At 36.6% G+C, this 20,681-nt stretch overlaps 1 protein-coding gene across 1 annotated transcript; it reads left to right on the top strand.

Moving 5' to 3' along the window:
• The first annotated feature begins 1,152 nt into the window (after positions 1–1,152).
• LOC147859280 (ubiquitin C-terminal hydrolase 12-like) lies at positions 1,153–20,095 on the top strand. Its single transcript, XM_087326044.1, has 32 exons — positions 1,153–1,483; positions 1,570–1,633; positions 3,752–3,911; positions 4,284–4,441; positions 4,547–4,812; positions 4,901–5,119; positions 5,198–5,306; positions 5,396–5,511; positions 5,598–5,696; positions 5,787–5,896; positions 6,125–6,199; positions 8,164–8,242; positions 8,332–8,478; positions 8,567–8,647; positions 8,913–9,032; positions 9,104–9,226; positions 9,307–9,384; positions 9,463–9,554; positions 12,793–12,901; positions 12,987–13,055; positions 13,141–13,251; positions 17,476–17,531; positions 17,610–17,787; positions 17,883–17,984; positions 18,086–18,157; positions 18,237–18,302; positions 18,392–18,457; positions 18,636–18,722; positions 18,809–18,922; positions 19,013–19,087; positions 19,230–19,316; positions 19,403–20,095. The coding sequence occupies exons 1-32, from the start codon at positions 1,454–1,456 to the stop codon at positions 19,442–19,444; spliced, it is 3,360 nt and encodes a 1,119-aa protein (XP_087182170.1). The 5' UTR covers positions 1,153–1,453; the 3' UTR covers positions 19,445–20,095.
• The last annotated feature ends 586 nt before the right edge of the window (positions 20,096–20,681 follow it).

Genomic DNA, 20,681 nt, shown 5'->3' with positions numbered 1-20,681 from the left:
ATCGAAACCTTTGTCGGGCAACAAAAATGTTGGCTCATCACCATTAGTGAATTGGTGGGGAAATGTGGCATATGTCTACAGTACCCTATGAAGGTGTAGGGCTAGTTATGTTTGAGAACTCACCCCATATATTGGCTCATGTATACCCATTGACAACATTATTTGGATAAGAATTCTCTACCGATATTGTGGAAAACCTGAACCTATGTTCCACTCTTGCTCCCAACAAGGGAAGTGGGGCAACAAGTGGCCATGATCAACATAGTAGACTAGCCGAGAATCAACAATTTCCAATTTTAGCAAGAGCCATGCATCTGAAACATCAACCTCTACGATAATGTATATCTCATTAGCGGCTTAACCAAATTTCTAGTTGAAACATGGATTGAGTCTTGAGCCACATCAACAATGCCTAATGATAAAAGTGCGGGAATGTCGATTATTCCCAAAAATTGCCGGCTTTCTAGTGTAAGCAATCGATTGGTATTCTCCTCTATGGGGGTGCAATTATGCATAAAAACATTTTCATTTCTTCTTTGAGGGGGACCACATCACGAAGAGTTTGTTGCTTCTTTGGCTGACGCACCTTTTTGTTGTTGTTGTTGTTGCATCAATGATTCTTGCGGTTGAATTACCAGGAGCTCTCAATAACCATGCATGGCATGTTCGATTCAACATCTCGAGATGATGTCTGAAGTCCAACTTTCCAATGATGCCATTTGCCACATTATAGAGATGGGGTAATTAATACAATGCAAAGGCTCGTACGAGAAAGCCATAACTCATATAAGCAAGCACGCAAGCTGGGTTGTGGGTGGTGTGGTATGGGTCCCAGTGTCCCACCGTGACATGTCACATAACACTACGTGCAATCCATTATGACGGAGATTATAGAGGATTTGGGTCAGAAGGCCCCACGCAATGGAGGAGACCGAATCCTACCCCGAGGAATGAGAAAATAATCAACAACTAATAATGGATTAGTTGACCAATTAATGAAAGATTCAGGGGGAAAAAATGCATAAAAAGGAGAGGCTGTTTAATTTGCACTCCTTTAATTAGCCAGATTACTTACTTAATTAACTAATCATGTACTTAATTAATTTAGTTCATTAATCTTTTGGTTTTCCTGTTTTCGTTATCACGTTTTGCAAGACAGCGAAAACGGCTTCTGCTTCTGCTTCTGGTCTTCGCCATCGCCATCGCCATCTCCATCGCTCTCGCTCTTCAGCCCCTCCTCCCACTGAACCAATCCCCAGAAATGATTGAAAGAAACACCACCACCGCCGTAATCACAGGAATCACTGGACCTCAGAGAAGTAGCCCTAATCCTATTCCATCCTGAATAAGAAAGGCATAGCTGTTAATGATCCTTTCGCAATCGAAACCCTAATCCTAACAATAAAACTATCCCTATCCCTAGCTTCACTTCTTCATCTCAGAGACTTCTCTGATGGCTACCACAATTACACCCCCTCTCGATGTGAGTCTATGATTTGTCACATTTTTCTGATCTTTGTTTCTTTCTTTTGCAGATCTCTCACTCATGTTCTCATTGTTTCATTACAGATTGATTCTGAGATGCTAGTTGCTCCGCGTGCTACAGATGTAAATGATGCTGAACCGATGGAAGGTATTCTCACATAATTTTCGTTGGTCAATTTTATTTTTTGTTGTAACAACACAAGAAATTGTGTGTATATATAGAGATGGCATAGTCTCTCTCTCTCTCTCTATATATATATATATACATACATACAGATATCATGTTGAAAATGAAGATGTTGAGCCCCCAATTCATAGAACTAATATAAGATATAGTATCCCCTAAAAAACCGAAATCAGAGTCGGTTAATAGTTCATTTTCTTGGAAAAATGTGTGAGAGTGATATCCAGAAGATGTAGAACCCAGACTGGGCAGAACTGTCACAAGGCCTAGTAATTCCCCCGGACACATTTGCTCAAGTTATCATTTTGTTAGAAAAGCATCTGTGAGAGAGAGAGATAGACACAATATGTTAAACCCCAATTGAGCAGGATTAACGCAAAACATGCTATTTCCACCTCACAGATTTGGTCAATATTTTAATTTTGTTTGAAAAACATTTGTGTGAGACATATAAACACAATGTGTAGAACCCCAATTGAGTAGGACTAACACATGAGATAATATTTATATATAGAGAACATCTATAGATATAGAGATAGATTATCTAGATCTATATGTAGCTATTATGTAACACATGTCATTTGACAGAGAGATACTAAATATGTATAAGATAGTGTTTAAAAAGAGAGAATACACGTTTGCTAACATGTTGGAAACACAGGTAAGAGATTGACACTTAAGATGTGAAAATCCAGTTGTGTAGAATCAATGCAAGTGATAGCATTTAATGCAGAGAGAACTTGTTGACTTATGAAGAGAGATGATTTGGATACTTGGTATGGCAGCTGATTGTGTCAAAAATTGAAGAAAAGATATGGATCCATATATAGCTAACTTGTAGCACAGAAAGAAAGATATTCTAACGTCTTTTAAGAGGCCAAAATGGCCTATAAGGCCAAACAAGAGATTACATATGCAAAGAAGAATAGAGAGCTCAAGTTGCTATATATATGCAAAGAAGAGTAGAGAGCTCAAGTTGCTATATATATGCACAGAGAGAGAGAGAGAGAGAGAGAGAGAGAGAGAGAGAGAGAGAGAGAGAGAGAGAGAGAGAGAGAGAGAGAGAGAGAGAGAGAGAGAATAGATATTTTATTATCCATGATGAGCTCAATTTTGACCTATGGAACCAAATCAACATATCATCTTGTATGTGACTGCTCCCAAAGGAGGGGATATACTACTCTGTAGTAAAAACTCTCAATGTGAAAATAATGTACGCATGTATGTACACTTCTTGGTGGAAATAGTCATCATATGTCTCGCAAATTGCCTTATATGTTGAGCATGCGATAAGTAAGTAATATTTGTCCCCTACTAGGTTTTCATTGCATACCTTGTATATCTTCATGTTTGCATGATGATTCCATGATCCAGAGAGAGACAAAGAGCGCTAACATGAGAAAAGCATCAAAGAGAGAGGAAATGAAATGTCATGCTAACATCAGCACTACCCTTGAAACCCAAGTCACAATCATAATATGATACATACCGATGTTAGATCAAAGTCTAAAAAAGACCTTTAGTAGAGGCCAAAATTGGCCTATGAGACAATTCATCTAAACAAAGGACAAAAGAGTACATGAAAGAAGAACCTAATTATCTAATATAGAAATCTGATGATTTATAGTATTAGAAGCTCATGATGATGCTATATGAAATGAGTGTACAAGCATGATATGCATGCCGACTTGACTATGTGCACCCATTGAAGGAAGATCAGGTACATTATGTGGAAAGGCTACAAAATATGGTTCGCACGTCTGAGGATAGGCAAGTTGCTCATTCCTCCATGAATCGTGTGTGACAAATTGAGATCTTTATGTATAACCCCAAATTTGTAAAACCAGCACAAGAGATTGTATTTATTTAGAGAGAGAGAAGTGGTGCTAAATACATAGAATTTATAGATCCCTATATAGTTAACAAGTTGGAAAAGCATGCATCAGAAGAGAGAAACACACAAAAAGTGTATAACTCTGGCTGTGTAGAACTAACACAAGAGGTAGCATTTAGAAGATTAAGCATTTTATATTTTTTGATTTAAAATAAATTTGTATCTGATTGTCATGTTATGGCCTTCAGTAGGACAAGGACAGAGTGAGAGTGATGCTGTGCCAAGTGTGGAAAATCAACAATCAGAAGATCCATTTTCAGGCAAATTCACATGGAATATCGAGAACTTTTCCAAACTTAATGTCAGGAAACATTATTCAGATGTATTTACAGTTGGCGATTACAAATGGTAACAATATTAGTGCAAATTATTTACTATTTACTGATATATTCAGTTGAGAACGTACAAACTATGGGTTGAACATCTGTGTAAAAGAAAATGCAGTGATCATGTTCTGAATGCATTGTACAATAGTTTTCCTCGTTAGACATTCCATGAAGTACAAACATATAGTCTATCAATATTATTGATGTAAGTAATGGTGTAAACATCTTGAGCATTTGGATTCTGATGTGTGAAAAAAACGTGCAAGTGACATTTGATTCATGCAATAAATGGATAGTTTTCCGAATGGATTACTTTTTTGTTCTACACAGTCGTGTTATCTTCCTTTCTTGTTTCTTTACATTAACAGACCTTCAACTTTTATTTTCTATGCAGGCGGGTTCTGTTATTTCCAAAGGGGAATAATGTCGACTATTTGTCAATTTATCTTGATGTAGCAGATGCAACTTCTCTTCCATATGGTTGGATAAGATATGCCCATTTTAGTTTGTCAATTCTCAATCAATTTGATTCAAAATTGACAGTGAAAAAAGGTGAGCTAATGATGTGTGTTCATTTAGTGCTGTATGCAATAATAATAGTGGAGATTATTTTTCGTTGGTTGACATAAACTTCAAGGTGTACTCCCTTATGTTCAGATACCCAACATCAATTCAATGCTCGAGAGAATGATTGGGGATTCACATCATTTATGCCTCTTCAAGATGTATATGATCCCACCAAGGGATATGTAGCCAATGATACGCTTATTCTGGTAGCAGATGTCAATGTTAGAAAATCTGTTGATTATTGGGCTTATGATTCGAAGAAAGAGACAGGATTCATTGGATTAAAGAACCAAGGTGCCACATGCTACATGAATTCACTTCTACAGACACTGTATCACATTTCTTATTTTCGGAAGGTATTATAAATTCATCGGGACAATGTTTGATATAGTTTCGAGTCTCCCAAGGAGTGGAGTTTCCTCATGCCATTTACATATTGTGCAGGCAGTATATCATATGCCTACTACAGAGAATGATGTTCCTTCTAATAGCATTCCCCTTGCTCTTCAAAGCCTCTTTTACAAGATCCAGTACTCTGAAAGTAGTGCATCTACCAAAGATTTGACAAAGTCTTTTGGTTGGGATACATATGATTCATTCATGCAACATGATGTGCAAGAACTAAATCGGGTTCTATGCGAGAAGCTGGAAGATAAAATGAAAGTAAATTGTTGACTGCACACTTGGTATATAGTATGAAACATATGTGAGAATTCTCCACCTGATACTTCTCATGTGCAGGGTACAGTTGTGGAGGGAACAATTCAACAGCTGTTTGAAGGTCATCATATGAACTACATTGAATGTATCAATGTAGATTACAAGTCCACTCGAAAGGAGTCATTTTATGGTAATTTATTGATAAAATGTCTCCCAAGATATGTTGATATGTTCTCAGATCAGCATCCAGATTTATGGATTTGAAATTATGGTTGTCAGATTTACAGCTTGATGTCAAAGGTTGTAAGGATGTATATGAGTCATTTAATAAGTACGTGGAGGTGGAAAATTTGGAGGGTGATAACAAGTACCATGCTGAGCACTATGGCTTGCAGGTTGTAATTTCATTGTTGCGCACTTTGTATTATTTTTAAAATTGACTGGACAATCCATTCTAAGAGCTCCTTCTTTGTGGAAACAGGATGCTCGGAAGGGTGTTCTTTTCATTGATTTTCCACCAGTTCTCCAACTTCAGCTGAAGAGATTTGAATATGACTTTACACGGGATATTATGGTCAAGGTAAGTATCTGCATAACAATATCCAGATAGTCTTGACCATCAGAGGAATCCAACCAAAGCAAGATGAGTTCTATTTTTTTCTGGTTTCAGATCAATGACCGGTATGAATTTCCTCTTCAACTTGATCTGGACAGAGAAAATGGTCGGTATCTTTCACCTGACGCAGATAGAAGTGTACGGAATTTATATACGCTTCATAGGTTAGTGATGGATTCTGCACAATCTTCATGCAACCTGATTTTGTTGTGTGAATATGTGCATGCATCATTGCTAAAGAAAGAATTTTGACTTGCAATTTCCCTAGATAGCCGTGCATATACTTTACATACATAATATATATGAACACATGTGCTTGCATGTAAATGGTGTATGCTGTATATTTTGTCTGTAAAGCCATTAACCAAGTTAATGTTCTTTGTCTTTCCTAGTGTGCTGGTTCATAGTGGGGGAGTACATGGTGGTCACTATTATGCGTTTATTAGGCCAACACTTTCAGATCAATGGTATCATTTTATTCCATCCTAATAAATTAATATTAACCTTACACATATGATCATTTGAACTGTCTCCATGTCATGTCTGAACTTCAGAGTTATACGTGCTTTAACATGTAGAAATCTTATTGCACATCCTGTATTGAACATGTGGCATTTCGTAATCCTCAATTTCCCTTTCCCAAGATGTATAAAACTTGTAGGATGACTAGGCCATGATGATACATGTAACATGTGTGAGGATCGTGTGTTAGAGTCACTGATACACTGCCTTTCGGATGTGTTTGTATGCATATATTTTTTGGTGTGCTGTTAGGCAATATCTATCACATGCTGCTTGTGCACTGGTTATATCTCTTGGGGAACAGTTTTCTAGTTACATTGCACATTTATTTTATGAAGGGGGCTTTATCTGACCTGGTATTTCAGATTAGGATAGTCCAAAGCACTTTGGATATGTTTCCTTCTAAGAAGACAGATGATCACCTTAGATATTTTATCTTCTGTACAGTTTCTAGTATTACTTTTGGATATATCTGGAACAGTCATTGCTGCCTTATCTTTGATTAGTCTCTTGCTAGAAATGATTTGCGGGGTACTTCCTGCTGTGGTTCATTTCTCATGTCCCCCCTCCTCCCAAGAGTTGGCTGAGATATTATAGCAATAATACTTGTTCAGTGCCTACTATGCACTTAGCTTTTTTGTTTACTTACTAGATTATTTTTTAGTTTGTAGTTCATCTCACAGAAATTTGATGAGATATCATTTGATATCATAATTGTAATAGTTGTGGGTTGTAGGCAGTTTTGGCCTCTTTAAAGACAATAGAAACTTTATTTCTTTCTATAACTGTAGTACTTGTATACATTGCTTATGTACAACAATCAGAATTAGGCCACTTGTCAATTCTGGTATTTTTTTTAAAGCCTGGTTATATAAAACTTTCAGCTTTTTCGTGTTGAGAAACTATACTCACCTGCTGTATAAGAGATTCTCTATTCTCATACTTGTTAACAAAAGTTTTGCTAGTTTCACTTAACATGTAGAGATAATTAGCAAGGCTATCTTTGTGAATTATTTAGATCTAGAAAATAATTTGGCACCTTTGAATTTCATGCATTTGCATGAATTATAAAAATCATACTTGCAAGCAATTTGAAGGAAGATGTTTTCTATAGAGACTTACAGTCGCATTAATGAGAATGCAATTTAAATAAGCATTATTGATAACAGTCCCAAGGTTTGGATTTCTCAAATGCAAAAACAGATAAATGACGCCTTGAGTTGCATGACCAAAATTCTCATAGTCATATGGACGATGCTCAATTGCAACTAGAATAATGATTATTGATAACAGTCCCAAGGCATGGATTTCTCAAATGAAAAAGCAGATAAATGACAACGTGAAGTTGCATGTAACAATTGGCAACGGTTCGGTTTGAGAGGGTCCAAACTGAACCGTTTAAAATTTTTGAAACCTGAACCGAACCACAAAACCGTTAAACCATTAAACCGGAAAAACCGCGGTTTCATGGTTCGGTTTCGGTTTTCAACATAGGTCAAAATTTTAATTTTTTAAAATTTATAATATTTCAAATTAAATTTTTTATTTTATTTTAAAGATGTTCCTAAAATGTGAGAATAAGGTCTAAAAATGAAAGATTGTTTAAAAACAAAATTTTAAAAAGTTTTAAATTTTTTTAAATAAAAATAAAAAAACCCGTTAAACCGTTTAAATCGAGGTTTCTGACTGCTGAAACCAAACCGAACCGTTTTTAAAAACATAAACCTGAACCGAACCGTTGAAACCGTTAAGCCGTTAAGCCATTGTTTCGTGGTTCGGTTCAGTTCAAAACGAACCGTTGCCAATTGTTAGTTGCATGACCAAAATTATCATACTCATATGGACTTTTCTCAATTGTATTGGGAATAATGATTTGTTTGGCAAATCATAATTAGTTCCGGGTATGCAGGTTTAAATTTGATGATGAAAGAGTAACTAAAGAGAAGGCAAAGACTGCACTGGAAGAACAGTATGGTGGAGAAGAGGAGGTAGATGAATCTAATACTGAGTTCTCTTGATTATCTGCTTTGATTTAGTTCACCTTTGGAGTCCCACATCTTGTGTGTTTTTCTTGTAGTTACCACAAACAAATCCAGGATTCAACAATACACCATTTAAATTTACAAAGTATTCAAATGCATACATGCTTGTGTATATTAGAGAAAGTGATAAGGATAAGATCATTTGTAATGTGGATGAGAAGGACATTGCGCAACACTTGCAGGTATTCTAGCTATTCCTGAAAAGTTTGACGTGATTTTGCCTTTTAGTTGAGGGCTCACAGTTGTATGTACTGGTCTTTGAGAAAAAAGGCGAGACTAAAGAAGGAGAAGGAAGAAAAGGAACGCAAAAGGAAGGAAAAGGCTGAAGCTCACCTTTATACAATCATCAAGGTTGGTTACTTTCATTTTCTTGGTGTATTTTCAATGTTCTCTTTAACCTAGTTGGCTATTGCAATCACAATAAGTGTTCTCCTTTCTTTTTGACAATGCTGTGCTGCTGGGTTTTTTGAATAATAATTGAGGCTTATGGTTTTAAATCTTTCGTTTGCTATCTCTTTACCTATGATAAGAACCCTGAACTTCGCTTCTTGTTCTTATAATGCATGAATTGTAGTAGGTCATTGTGACTCACATTTGTTAGTTTCATGCTGGATAGGTAGCTCGAGATGAAGATCTTAAGAATCAGATTGGCAAAGATATATTTTTTGACTTGGTTGATCATGACAAAGTGCAGAGCTTTCGGATACAGAAGCAAACTTCTTTTATCAAGTTTAAGGTAATACAAGGCAGCCAAAATTTTGATCATTTGTTTCATCATTTCTTATTCTAATCCTACCTTGACTACAGGAAGAAGTGGCCAAGGAGCTGGGAATACCCATTCTATTTCAACGTTTTTGGCTTTGGGCGAAACGGCAAAATCAAACATACCGCCCAAATAGGCCTTTGACGGAACAAGAAGAACAAGAAACGGTATTTTAGCTATTATTTTCTTTCATGCTGAATGCAGCCTTTAAATTTCCAGCTTATATCCCTGGTGCTTTATTGAATAGGTTTGTTTTCTTAAAGAAGTTGCAAACAAAGCTCACAATGCTGAATTAAAGCTGTTTTTGGAGGTTCTTCCCAATCAAGTATGCTGTGTGATTTAATTACTGCTCTTTTTTATATCTATTTGATATTATAAACTGCCTTACCCTTTGTTTTTGTAGGATCCACGGCCACTATACTCTCTGTATAATAAGACGAAAGATGACATTTTGCTTTTCTTTAAGCTATATGATCCAGAAAAAGAAGAATTGAGGTGAGTGAAATGGCTGTTATGTGCATTCGTAGACACTCAATCTCTTGTTTGTTCTCCTCATACTGGATGCCCAATTGCAAAATAGTTGATAATTAATCCATTTTGATTCATAGATTCTTGGATATTTTGTATGCCTTAGCTAAGTAGAGCAAGTAGGTGTGAGTGGACATCCTTGTTTCACTCAATAAAACCAGCCACTCCATCTAAGTGGCTATTGTAACAGACAGGAATGGGAATAGATAGATTGCTAAGGAGGGAGAAAGGAAGAATAAAAGATTTTGTCAGAAAATGTTGTCTCTTCATGAGAGCAACAATCTAAAAATAAATGTAAATCACTAAGACGCCCGAAGGTGGCAGATATCCCTTCAGATAAGTGTGAAGTCAGTTTTTGTATCACCCTTCATCAATAAGCACATAAAGATATGAGCTTAGAAGGACCGAGACTCCTGCCTCCAAAAGGTCTCCAACATTCACTAATCCAAGATTGAACATCTGAAATGAGGAAAGAACCTTCTGTTTTAGTTGACCTTTAGCCGATCAAATGTAATCCAAAGCGGTGAACCAGATGCCAACTACGGGCCAAGCAGCTAAGAAGAAGTGTAGAGAACGAGAGTTGTTGAAGCTAGCGTATTGGAAGATCAAATGGCTGAAATAACCGTGAGCAGCTACGATGTCGTGGGTTTCTTCCTCTTGACCGAACTTGTAACCTGCATTAGCAGACTCATTCTCAGTAGTTTCTCTAATCAAACTAGAAGTTACCAAAGAACCATGCATAGCACTGAATAGAGAGCCGCCGAACCCATTGGAATATTTTAATTGAAACCCTGCTTGTATAGGTCTTGATTGAACAGTCCTGGGAGGGAGATGCTAAAGAAAGGAAGAAAGATGAAGAAAGATATATTAATGTCTTTTAAGAGGCCAAAATAAGATCAAACAAGAGATTACATCTTAAGTGTTCTCTCGTCTTTGAGAACAACACACCAAAATAAATGTTTAGTAAAAAAGAAGTAAATAAGATGGAAAGGGACTAAAGAATCTTGATATCGGTACAAGATTCTCAAGTCAGATGTTGTAATTTGTCTTCGAAAGATCTCTAACATAGGTCGATCCAGAATGGAGAGGTCCCCAAAGCGAAGGAAGCACCTGCGATGGTGGGAGATAATGGCCGTTATCTGTCGATGACAAGGGTGGTGAAGTTGTTGTCCATGAGGCTGGGTGATGTGGTGGGTTGAAAGGTAGAAAATAGAGAAAAGGAGGGAAAAGGGACAGCCACATAAATGTGTGTGTGTATCTATCTATCTATATATATATCAAAACAATAATATAATAAGAAAAGGTTCACAGCCAAATGGTAAGGCTATAGATTGTGAAGGCAGGGGTGTAGATTTTGAGTCTCGGTCGACGCATAAGGAAATTGCCCTACATGGGTGCCTTTACTCTATAAAAAGAGGAAAAGAGGGCATATTTCAGGGTTGCTCATTTTGGGTTTTGGCAGTGCACCATTTTTGAGTTAGGGTTTTCCTCTACATCTTATTATTAATGTTTCATAGGATTTTAGTGTTTCTTCATTTATCTTCATCATCATCTTCTTCTTAATGCTCTTCTTGAGAGTTTAGGGTTTTGTAAGTAGGTGAGTGTGAGAGTGGAGTTGGACCACCTCCTTCAACCTCTTCTTCTTGTGTTGGAGTTCAACTACTGATCAATTTTGGAAGGATGAAATACTCTCAACTGAGGTTGAATTAGTAGCTATAAAAGTTGATAAAGTACAAGGACCATAATCAAATGGCGTAATAGATCATCTTTCCCCTCTTCGACATTGAATGGAACCTGCATTTTGGTGCATTGTGTGCCCTTCTAGTGCTACATGAGGTGCTTCCATCCTGTCTTTTTCTTCATCTTCTATGATATCTTCTTGGTGTCGTCCATGGATCTGGATCATCTTCCTGAGTGTTGAGATCCATATCTTCTTGGTGTCTTCCATGGATCTGGACCATCTTTCTGAGTGTTGAGATCCATATCTTCATTCTCTGTCTATTCAAATTCCATACAGTGGGTACAGGTTATGGCCAGAGAAATGTAGAGGGCAGAGAGAACAGTGTAGAAACTAGGAACGTAGAGATTAGGCAAAGAAGGTTGTGAGGGTTTTCTAATGGTGTGGTTTTGTAGCTTAATTATTGTTTGACAAACTTCATTTTATGCCTCTTGATTTCTAATAAGAAAAATCCCAATTCATCATCATATTTCATTACCTTGTGGAGTATGATAAAAAGCCTTGTGTGAAGAGACAATGGTTACTTGCCCTTATCTCACAGAAAATGGAAGACCTAGTGTTTCTGTTGATTCCACCTCTAGCATTGATTACATTCTGCTTGAGGCGCCAAATGACATGAAAAGAATTTAAAACTGCTGGTTATTTCATCGAAAACAGAATGGCAGACATAGTGTTCCTCTTGACCCCACATCTAGTGTCTATTACATTGCACTTTGGGGTATCAAATGACACAGAAAGAAATAATCAGTGCTAGTTATCTCATTGAAAACAGAATTGCAGACAGTGCTCCTCGTTCCTTGAGGTCCAAATGATGCAAAAAGAAAATAAAACTCCAGGTTAATAAAAAAACAACAGGTTGCAATCTTTCTGGAGTCCCTACATCACAATAAAAGTGACTTGTCAGAGTTTTGCATGTCCAGACGAACTTGTCAGTACATATGTCTCTAAACAGTGGCATTTTTCTCATTAATGATCTATCTTTTATTTCGTAAATGAAAAGTCAGCTTTACTGCCCATTAGTTACTATATAGGATGCAGGAGTGATAGATATTGGCTGAAGTTCCCCTACCTGCTCGAAGTCCACAATCGCACACCTATTATATTATTCAGTGACCTTTTTTTTCATCGAGAACTTATAAATTCAGGGTGAAATCGATTTGTGACTGCCACTTAAAACAGTTGGTGATAAATTTGACTTCTCTTGATGGATTTATTGTGAACTGTCTGTTGTCATATACTTGTGTCTTTGACTCTTTGATCTCCATATGAAATCATAGAGATTGTGGTGTGATATGGACCTGTAATCGCTATAGAATTTCCTTGCTAGCTTTTGAGAACATGTTTGCAAAAAAAAATCTCTTTTTTTGAAATATTTATTTGTTTTCAAGAGGTTACTGGATCTCTAATACTACTAGTTTTCTTTGTCAGATTCTGCTCTAAAATTGCTCTCTTTTTCTGTTTGTTTAGCTATCTGGGAAAGACTTTTGTTAAAGCGAGTTGTAAGCCATTCGATGTCATGGAGGAGCTGAATGCAATGGCCGGATTTGAACCAACACAAGATCTACAACTATTTGAGGTAGGTGAGAAAAATTTGTTATGAGGATATGCTTTTTTAAAGAGAAGTCATTTTCCTTACATATCTTCGATGCACGTGCTCACAGGAAATCAAGTTTGAACCATCTGTTATGTGTGAAATTGTTGATAAGAATGCCACGTTTAAAGCCAGCCAGGTATGGAAACTATGTTTTGCTCAGTGCTTCTACCAGCTGTCCTTGGGATGAAGACTTGCACTAACCATACTTGACCAAATGACAGTTGGAGGATGGAGATATTATTTGTTTCCAGAAAACTTTGACTAAGGAGACTTCATTGCAGTATCGTTTTTGTGATGTTCCCTCCTTTTTGGAGTACGTAAATAATCGACAGGTAAGTACAGTTTCTACATCATCAAATTTGCTAGGCAACCAGTTTTTTTTGCAGTATAGCTAATATGTTGTAGTTAAGATATGGTTTTATAAATGTCACCATTTCCAAGAACCTTTTAATGCCCATGTATATTATGCCTTTTCCTCTTACTTTTAAGAGGCATTTACATATAAAGGTCAGAGTAGGACAGTATGTACCATTTTTCAAGATTATGTTTTTAACATAGTATGCTACTTTATTTTATCATTTGAGCTGGTTCCTTTGCTTGATTATGAAAGAGATTTTCATTATAAATTGACGTATTGCATTGTGGGGTAGTAATTGCATAGTGTAATATTTCAATATTATGTAGAGTTTCTGTTGTGTGGTTTCTGTGTCCAACATTTGTGCCATTAGTCATCTCATTGTGATCCCTACTCTTCCAGACAGATGAGGAAGTATCAGTTTGCAAAGTGTCTTGGACACAAGAATGATCGGATTCTTAGAATTGGCTTCGCAAAGTGAAAACATAGATTCTGAAAGGACATATGTTGTGTTTTCAATATTGGGTTGAAATGCTACAAATTAGAGAACGTGTTAGTTTATGAAGTTCCCAAGGTGCTAGAAAAATGAGACTGACATTGAATTTGGATACGGTAAAGAAAAGCATGGAGAGATTGATGCCAATAGTGTAGTTAATAGGAGCTTACAGTAGCTTCTGTGAGCTTCTATTGATGTCAAAGATTAAGAAACGTTCATAGATGAGTTAAGTCATGCCAGTCAGTCATAGAGTTTTATTTCACTCAGTGAGTGTTTGTGTTGGAACTGGCTTTTTTCTTTTGAATCCATCCAATTTCATGTTCTGGCACTCTACCAGTCAGCCTATTCCGTTGCCTATTTTTATCTTTCAGTAAATATTTCATATTCCATCTTGTAGCTAGTTTTCCTTTTGTATGACATTCAGCCATTTTTTATTTTTCATTGATTTTCTTTCATGAAATATCTGTATATTCTCTCATTCTCATACTTTCGCTATCATTTCTGTCAGGCTCTAGTATGATTCATGTATGGAGAAGGAGAAGGAGAAGTATGACTTTGTAAGTTGTAGCCACTTTGATTTGTCTTCTCGATTAAGTTGGAAGATGTTTCTCACACTAAGCATAAAATAGATTCACACAACATGATGAAATCCAGAATCCAGATATTTCCAGATTACAAGGTCTGGGAATTTCCAGATCCACCAAAGTTTCAAATTGATAATGTCAAACTAGCCACATAGGATTCTGAATTTCCACCAAGGACAACAATAAGGGACTGACAGGATGAAGAAAATATAGATGTATGAAAGAGGAATCATGATTCCCATATTGAAATTTCCACAAAGGTTTCACAAATTTCCTGGAGTCTCACTTACTGTTCGATTGACACACCTGCTTGTATTTGCCTGCTTTGCTGATTCCTATGTCCCTTCCGTCTCATTGTATTGTGTTCAATGCTGTAACTGATGTTTGGCCGCTGCTATTGCTGCTCTTTTTTCACTGGATTGTCAATATAGGCCTCACTGCATGTATTTGGCTACTTTGATGATTCCTATGCTCCTTGCCTCTTGTTTTGTTGTGTCTAGTTCTGCAACTGATGCTTGCCTGTCCTTATTGCTTCTCTTTTTTCTCTCTTGTTTGTCACTGTAACCCTACTGGGTGCCTTGTTGCTGCATTCATCAGGCACCCTCAGCTATCAGGCTCCTTCCATACTAAGCCTTTTGATAAAGTTCTTTCGTTCTTTATAACCAAAATCAGTCCTGCTAGGAAGGGCCCAACCATAAAATTGGATTGAAATTCTGAAATATAAACTATTCAGAATTAGATGAACCATTCTTGGATCATTCCAGTACCCAAAGCTAGGACCATATATCCTAAGTGGGAAGATAGAGAAAGGTGAATATCCTTAAGATCCCTGTAAGTGAGAGTAAGTGTGGATGCTAGTAAGGCTGTTATTCCTTTTCTGAGTGTACCTGTGGTATGGGCTAGCTTACTAGTTGAATGAGTGGGGTAAAAAACTTTTCACTCAACTTTCTAACAAAAGGTAATGATTTAATCAGAAAAGTTCTGGGAAAACATGACAAATCTTGAGGGATAGCCAATGTACCTTACAAGTTTTCACTAATTTATTTATATTTATATGATTTTGTTTTTCTCTTCTCTAAGATGAGACAACATTTCAACTGTAATCTCTCAATAGATATTATGGACCAATGTACAAAAATAGATCTAAAGAAAGGTCAGGAGGCAGTCGAAAAGTGCATTTATACTGTAAAAGACAATGTGGAGGAAGAAATGCAAACCTAACAAAGGTAGGGAAAGATGCAAAGTTACATATGCAGAAGAGGAAGACATTATGCAAAGTTGTTCCTAGGACAGGATAATGAAAGAGCATAAAACTGTTTAATGAGGGAAAGCCAACCACTAACTAACTTTACTTAAGGCTTGACATGAATATGTGAAGGCACTCTATGACATTCTATCCTAGACAACCCCCTCTCAATAGCATTGCTGAATGTAACATACCTATCTTCAAGGCTGGAGGTTCCACGATGCCTAGCAATCACAATCATGATTGAGTATTTCTTTGCCTAACTATTTAGGGTGAACCTAGAATGAGAATTGAGTGTATGAGCAGAGAGAAATGGTTGTCCCTCAGCAAGATGAACAGGTTTTTGAAAGGGTTTGATCACATTGGCTCACATACTTATTACTGACCTGACCCTTTGAGCTCTTATCGAGGATGGAAGAACTTATAATAAGAGAATCTATTGTTGCATTCTGGATTTCTGGAAGGCCCTTGACTTGCTCAGCTCATGTAGTGACTAAAGGCTCTTGTGGTGCTGATAGGTTTGGAGTGGGGAATCTGTGTACTGTATGAGTCAGTGTCAAGGCAACAAGTTGATGCTGTAATGAGTTGTCAGATTATCCATTAGCACGATTGGAGTGAAAAAAAGATGTGCACTTTCACCCACTCTCTTGATCTTTATATGGATGAGGAGTTAGCCATACAGGTGCCGAAGATATTATTCTGATTTCTGACTCTCTAGGATTGCAAAGAGTGCCTTTAAAATCATTTTTACAGAGAGATTTGGTGCGGAACCTTGATGAAATACCACTTGAGCATGGATAGCAAGATCAGAGCCCAAGTTTTGTATGGAGTGGAAAAGATGGCATATATGCAATCCTATGCATAACTAAGGGTAATATTCATAGGGCCTCTGTTGACACCATGGGCAGCTGCTTGTATTTGAGTTTCTCATCGATATTCAGCTCTTGCTTCCCTTGAGAGCCAATGTACACATATACAGTTTCAGGAACAGATATACTATGGTTGTTTGTTACACTTGTAACACCAACTTTTTTCTATTGATCTATCAGATGTAAACTTGGGTCCAAATTGGAGAGACTTAGAGATGGCTAGTCTTGTTTTCTCTTGTTTTCTGAATTTCTTATGCCTAGTCTTGGAATGATTATAGACTCATAAGATTCCATTGCAAGATCAATTTGTACAACTTTGCACCTTCGAGGCACCTAAACTTCATTTTGGGGAATTTCATTTAGATTCTTGTAGTAAGGAAATATACTATTCCAATCTTCCATTCTTCAAGCATTCTCCTGTGCAATTCTTGATTTGTTCAATGAGCTCTTGTGCATAGCTGCCCTTGATTCATTTTGTGGGCTTTTTTAGATGCAGCATCTAGTCACCTTATTTGATCCAGGTAGCCCATTTGAAGATCTTCGTCATCCAGTTCGTCCATCTAAGCTCTAATCAGAGATTCAGTCTTGTTGTATCAATCCAGATCGTTTGCTCTGGTGTTCAGAATTAGTTGATCATGTTCAAAGAGCTGTTTTAATGGGTTTTCTTGTATTTATTTATTTATTTTTCTTTTGATTGTCCTGGTCATCATGAAGATTAGATGGTTGGTTGTATGATCATATGAAAACTTTTGGTCCCTTAACCTATTTATACACACTAGCACCTTGATAAATGTTGAGACTAAATAAATGATCAAGTAGGATTTCTTGTGCTGCTCTCTAGGGAGTCAAAACTAACTTTTATTCATAACCTTGCCTCTTCGACCAGTGATAAACAACAAATAGACTTATAACATTTTTACTATAAAGTTGAGGCATGGCATAAATGCAGATTATTCCAGAAAAGCATCAGTGAACTTTTTATATTAATCTTCTTTCTCATGTGAAGGTAGTACATTTCCGCCGGCTTGACAAACCCAAAGAGGATGAGTTCTGTCTTGAACTGTAAGTCTATAGTTTCTTTGGGAATATAAATATACACTTGAAAATACTAGGTTTTTCAAAATTATATTTTTTCAACAGGTCAAAGCAGCACATTTATGATGATGTAACAGAAAAAGTTGCTCAGAAAGTAGGCATAGAAGATCCTTCAAAGATAAGGCTGACTCCTCATAACTGTTATTCTCAACAGCCTAAGCCACAGCCAATAAAGTACCGTGGTGTGGATCGGCTCAGTGATATGCTTGTCCATTACAATCAGGTGTAATATCAAGAAATTGGATCTGAATGGCAGATATAATGGCCTCATGCATGGCTCAATTTTGATTTGGTGCTAATAATCTGTTGTTCTGACAGGTATCAGATATCCTGTATTTTGAAGTGCTTGACATACCCTTGCCTGAGTTGCAAGGCCTAAAAACTCTTAAGGTGGCCTTTCACAACTCAAAGACGGAGGAGGTTAGATCCCTAACATATTGTTAGCCTGTTTGACTCATAGAGATACTTGATAATCTTCTGATTTATGCTTGGATCCCTGAAACATTGTTGGATGTCTGCAGGTTTCTGTACACAATGTTAGGCTGCCAAAGCAAAGCACAGTTGGAGATGTAATACATGAACTCACCCAAAAGGTGAATTTTGGTTACATATCGATGCCTGTTCTGTTTTAGATGTATTAAATTTAATATGACTCTTCTTTCCATCAATTAGGTCGAACTGTCTACTCCAAAAGCAGAACTCAGAATGTTGGAGGTTTTCTATCACAAAATATACAAGGTTATTATAGTAAAGGCAGCCTCATCAGCAATTATGGTAAATATTTGTTAGTCTTTTGAGGTTTCTGAGCAATATTCACTGGCCTACAGATATTTCCATTAAATGAGAAGATAGAAAATATCAACGACCAATACTGGATATTACGAGCTGAAGAGGTGCCTGTCTTCAATTTAGCATAATCTAAACACATCAATAGCTGCATGGTGTTATGGTTTTCTTTGCGGCAGTTTGAAGTTACTTTAATGTTTTGCCATTGATACTATGTGAAATCCAATTTATTCCTCACTGTTTGGTAAACATGATCTGATTATGTTGTGTGAAACATATATGCAGATACCTGAAGAAGAAAAGGATTTAGGACCACACGATCGAGTGGTACATGTTTATCATTTTACTCGAGATACTGCTCAAAATCAAATGGTATGTATCATAACTGTAAGGCATATCTAAATATGTTCTTGGTTTGGTATCCTCTTTATTTTAATCTACATATTCACGAGTCCCAGGTACAAAATTTTGGTGAGCCTTTCTTCTTAGTCATTCATGAGATGGAAACGTTGTATGATGTAAAGTCTCGAATACAAAAGAAACTGGAAATCGCTGATGAAGAGTTCTTGAAGGTAGAGAACACTTACAGAATGACTTAAGATGATGAAGTGATATTCACTAGATGATAATAAACATTACATCACATTTTCTTTGTGATGTAGTGGAAATTTGCCTTTGTTTCTTTGGGACGGCCGGAATATTTCGCTGACACTGACATTATAGCAAGCCGATTCCAGGTATTATAAAACTCCACATCCATAGGTGGATGGCTTTCCCCAATATCACAAAGAAGATGGCCCACTTAATACACATTTGTTGGATACTTAATTTATTGATAATTGTATACGCTTACTCTATTATGAATGGACATATACACAGAAAAAGGAGACCTATGGTGCCTGGGAGTACTATCTTGGATTGGAGCATACAGATTCTTCACCCAAAAGGTCACATCAGGTGAATCAGGTGACGAAAAAATTAATGATTCTAGTGGTATATTCTGTTTAACCCTAGTGATGTTCTTATGAATTTTTCTATTCCATGACTCGCAGAATCGGCATATGTTTGAGAAGGCTGTAAAGATATACAATTAATTAAAGTACTAACTATAAAATTAGTTACTGGATGGAACAATAAATTATTTACAACTTACTTTCCAGAGTAAAGATCATTCATTTGCTATTTTTTAATAGCATTCCCTTATCTTTAATGCATACGGAGCACAATGCATGAAAGATCTGTAACTAGAGAGATGGCCAAATAGCATGCATTCCAAGAGACTTGAAATTCTTTCGGGTGTAGGAGATTCATGTAAAAGAAAGAAGCCAAGATAGCTGATCCAAGTTTTGATATGTATACATATATAGATGGTTTTACGTATGGCATGTTACTAAAGTCCATATGTTGGTGGATTTTCCGAGCTTTGTGTCTGAGTAATTATTAGAGTGGGCAGCAACTAGTGTGTCAATATTGTTGCTTTTGGGTTCTCATTCTTTTTGAGCCATGATTTTTTGCTTATTGGTACTAAAAACTTGAATTTAACATGTTTTTTTGCAATGAACTCGTACTCCTTTCATGGAGGTCATTTTTTCAGTCATGCATTGCAAGATCCGAGTTTATTACATGATGAAACTACTATTGCAAGTAAGCTTGAGCGCTGATGTAATGTCCCATTTTCTGTGGAACTCTCATGATGTCAATAAGGCCTCAAGATTTTCATTTTAATAAATATATGTAATATTTTTTATTATGTATCGTTTATTTACTAAAGAGTTTGAAATTATGTACTCAAGATATGTGAAACACATCTTATTCTTGGGTTTGCAAGGGGCAACATAGATCCTATTTTGTGTTAAATATGTCTGGTTGGTTCATTGTCAATTTGCAAGTAACACTCGTGAATTTCGTGCTAGCTTGGTCATATCGAAATTGAGCTACCCATTTAGTTCTATGAATCAGATCAATAAAAAATAAGTTTTGCATTATAGTTTACATTGTCATGATGGTGGCCAATAAGGTCATGTTTTGTGGTGTGGTGGATGAACAGGCTGTTTGTTTGATAGTGATTCGCACGATACTAGGGACGGGAAGATTTAGATGGGGGCTTGCTTGATCAATATTACATATAATGGGAAGAAGAGGATTTTTTCAATGATTCGTTACTAGTGAGTACTTTGTGACTAAATCATTTGCAGTCTATTGGATGGTGTAAATTACTCACATGTGACTAAATCATTTGCAGTCTATTGGATTGTGTAAATTACTCACAACTTTCAATATGTATGTATAGATCTGAGGATATTTGGGGCCTGATTATAGAAAGCTATATAT

This window comes from Azolla caroliniana, unplaced genomic scaffold (genome assembly GCF_043228905.1).
Source record: "Azolla caroliniana isolate FFs.n. ecotype wild unplaced genomic scaffold, voAzoCaro1.0.p SCAF_10, whole genome shotgun sequence".
Lineage (NCBI taxonomy): Eukaryota > Viridiplantae > Streptophyta > Polypodiopsida > Salviniales > Salviniaceae > Azolla > Azolla caroliniana.
Note: the sequence above shows the minus strand (reverse complement) of the source record. Positions and strands in the feature narration are given on the sequence as shown.

Excerpts from the sequence above, each read along its gene's own strand:
- LOC147859280 (XM_087326044.1), top strand. The coding sequence starts at position 1,454 with ATGGCTACCACAATTACACCCCCTCTCGAT. Across the intron at positions 5,307-5,395 it reads TCGAAAGGAGTCATTTTATG|ATTTACAGCTTGATGTCAAA; the intron begins GTAATTTATTGA and ends TATGGTTGTCAG. Across the intron at positions 12,902-12,986 it reads AAGATCTACAACTATTTGAG|GAAATCAAGTTTGAACCATC; the intron begins GTAGGTGAGAAA and ends ACGTGCTCACAG.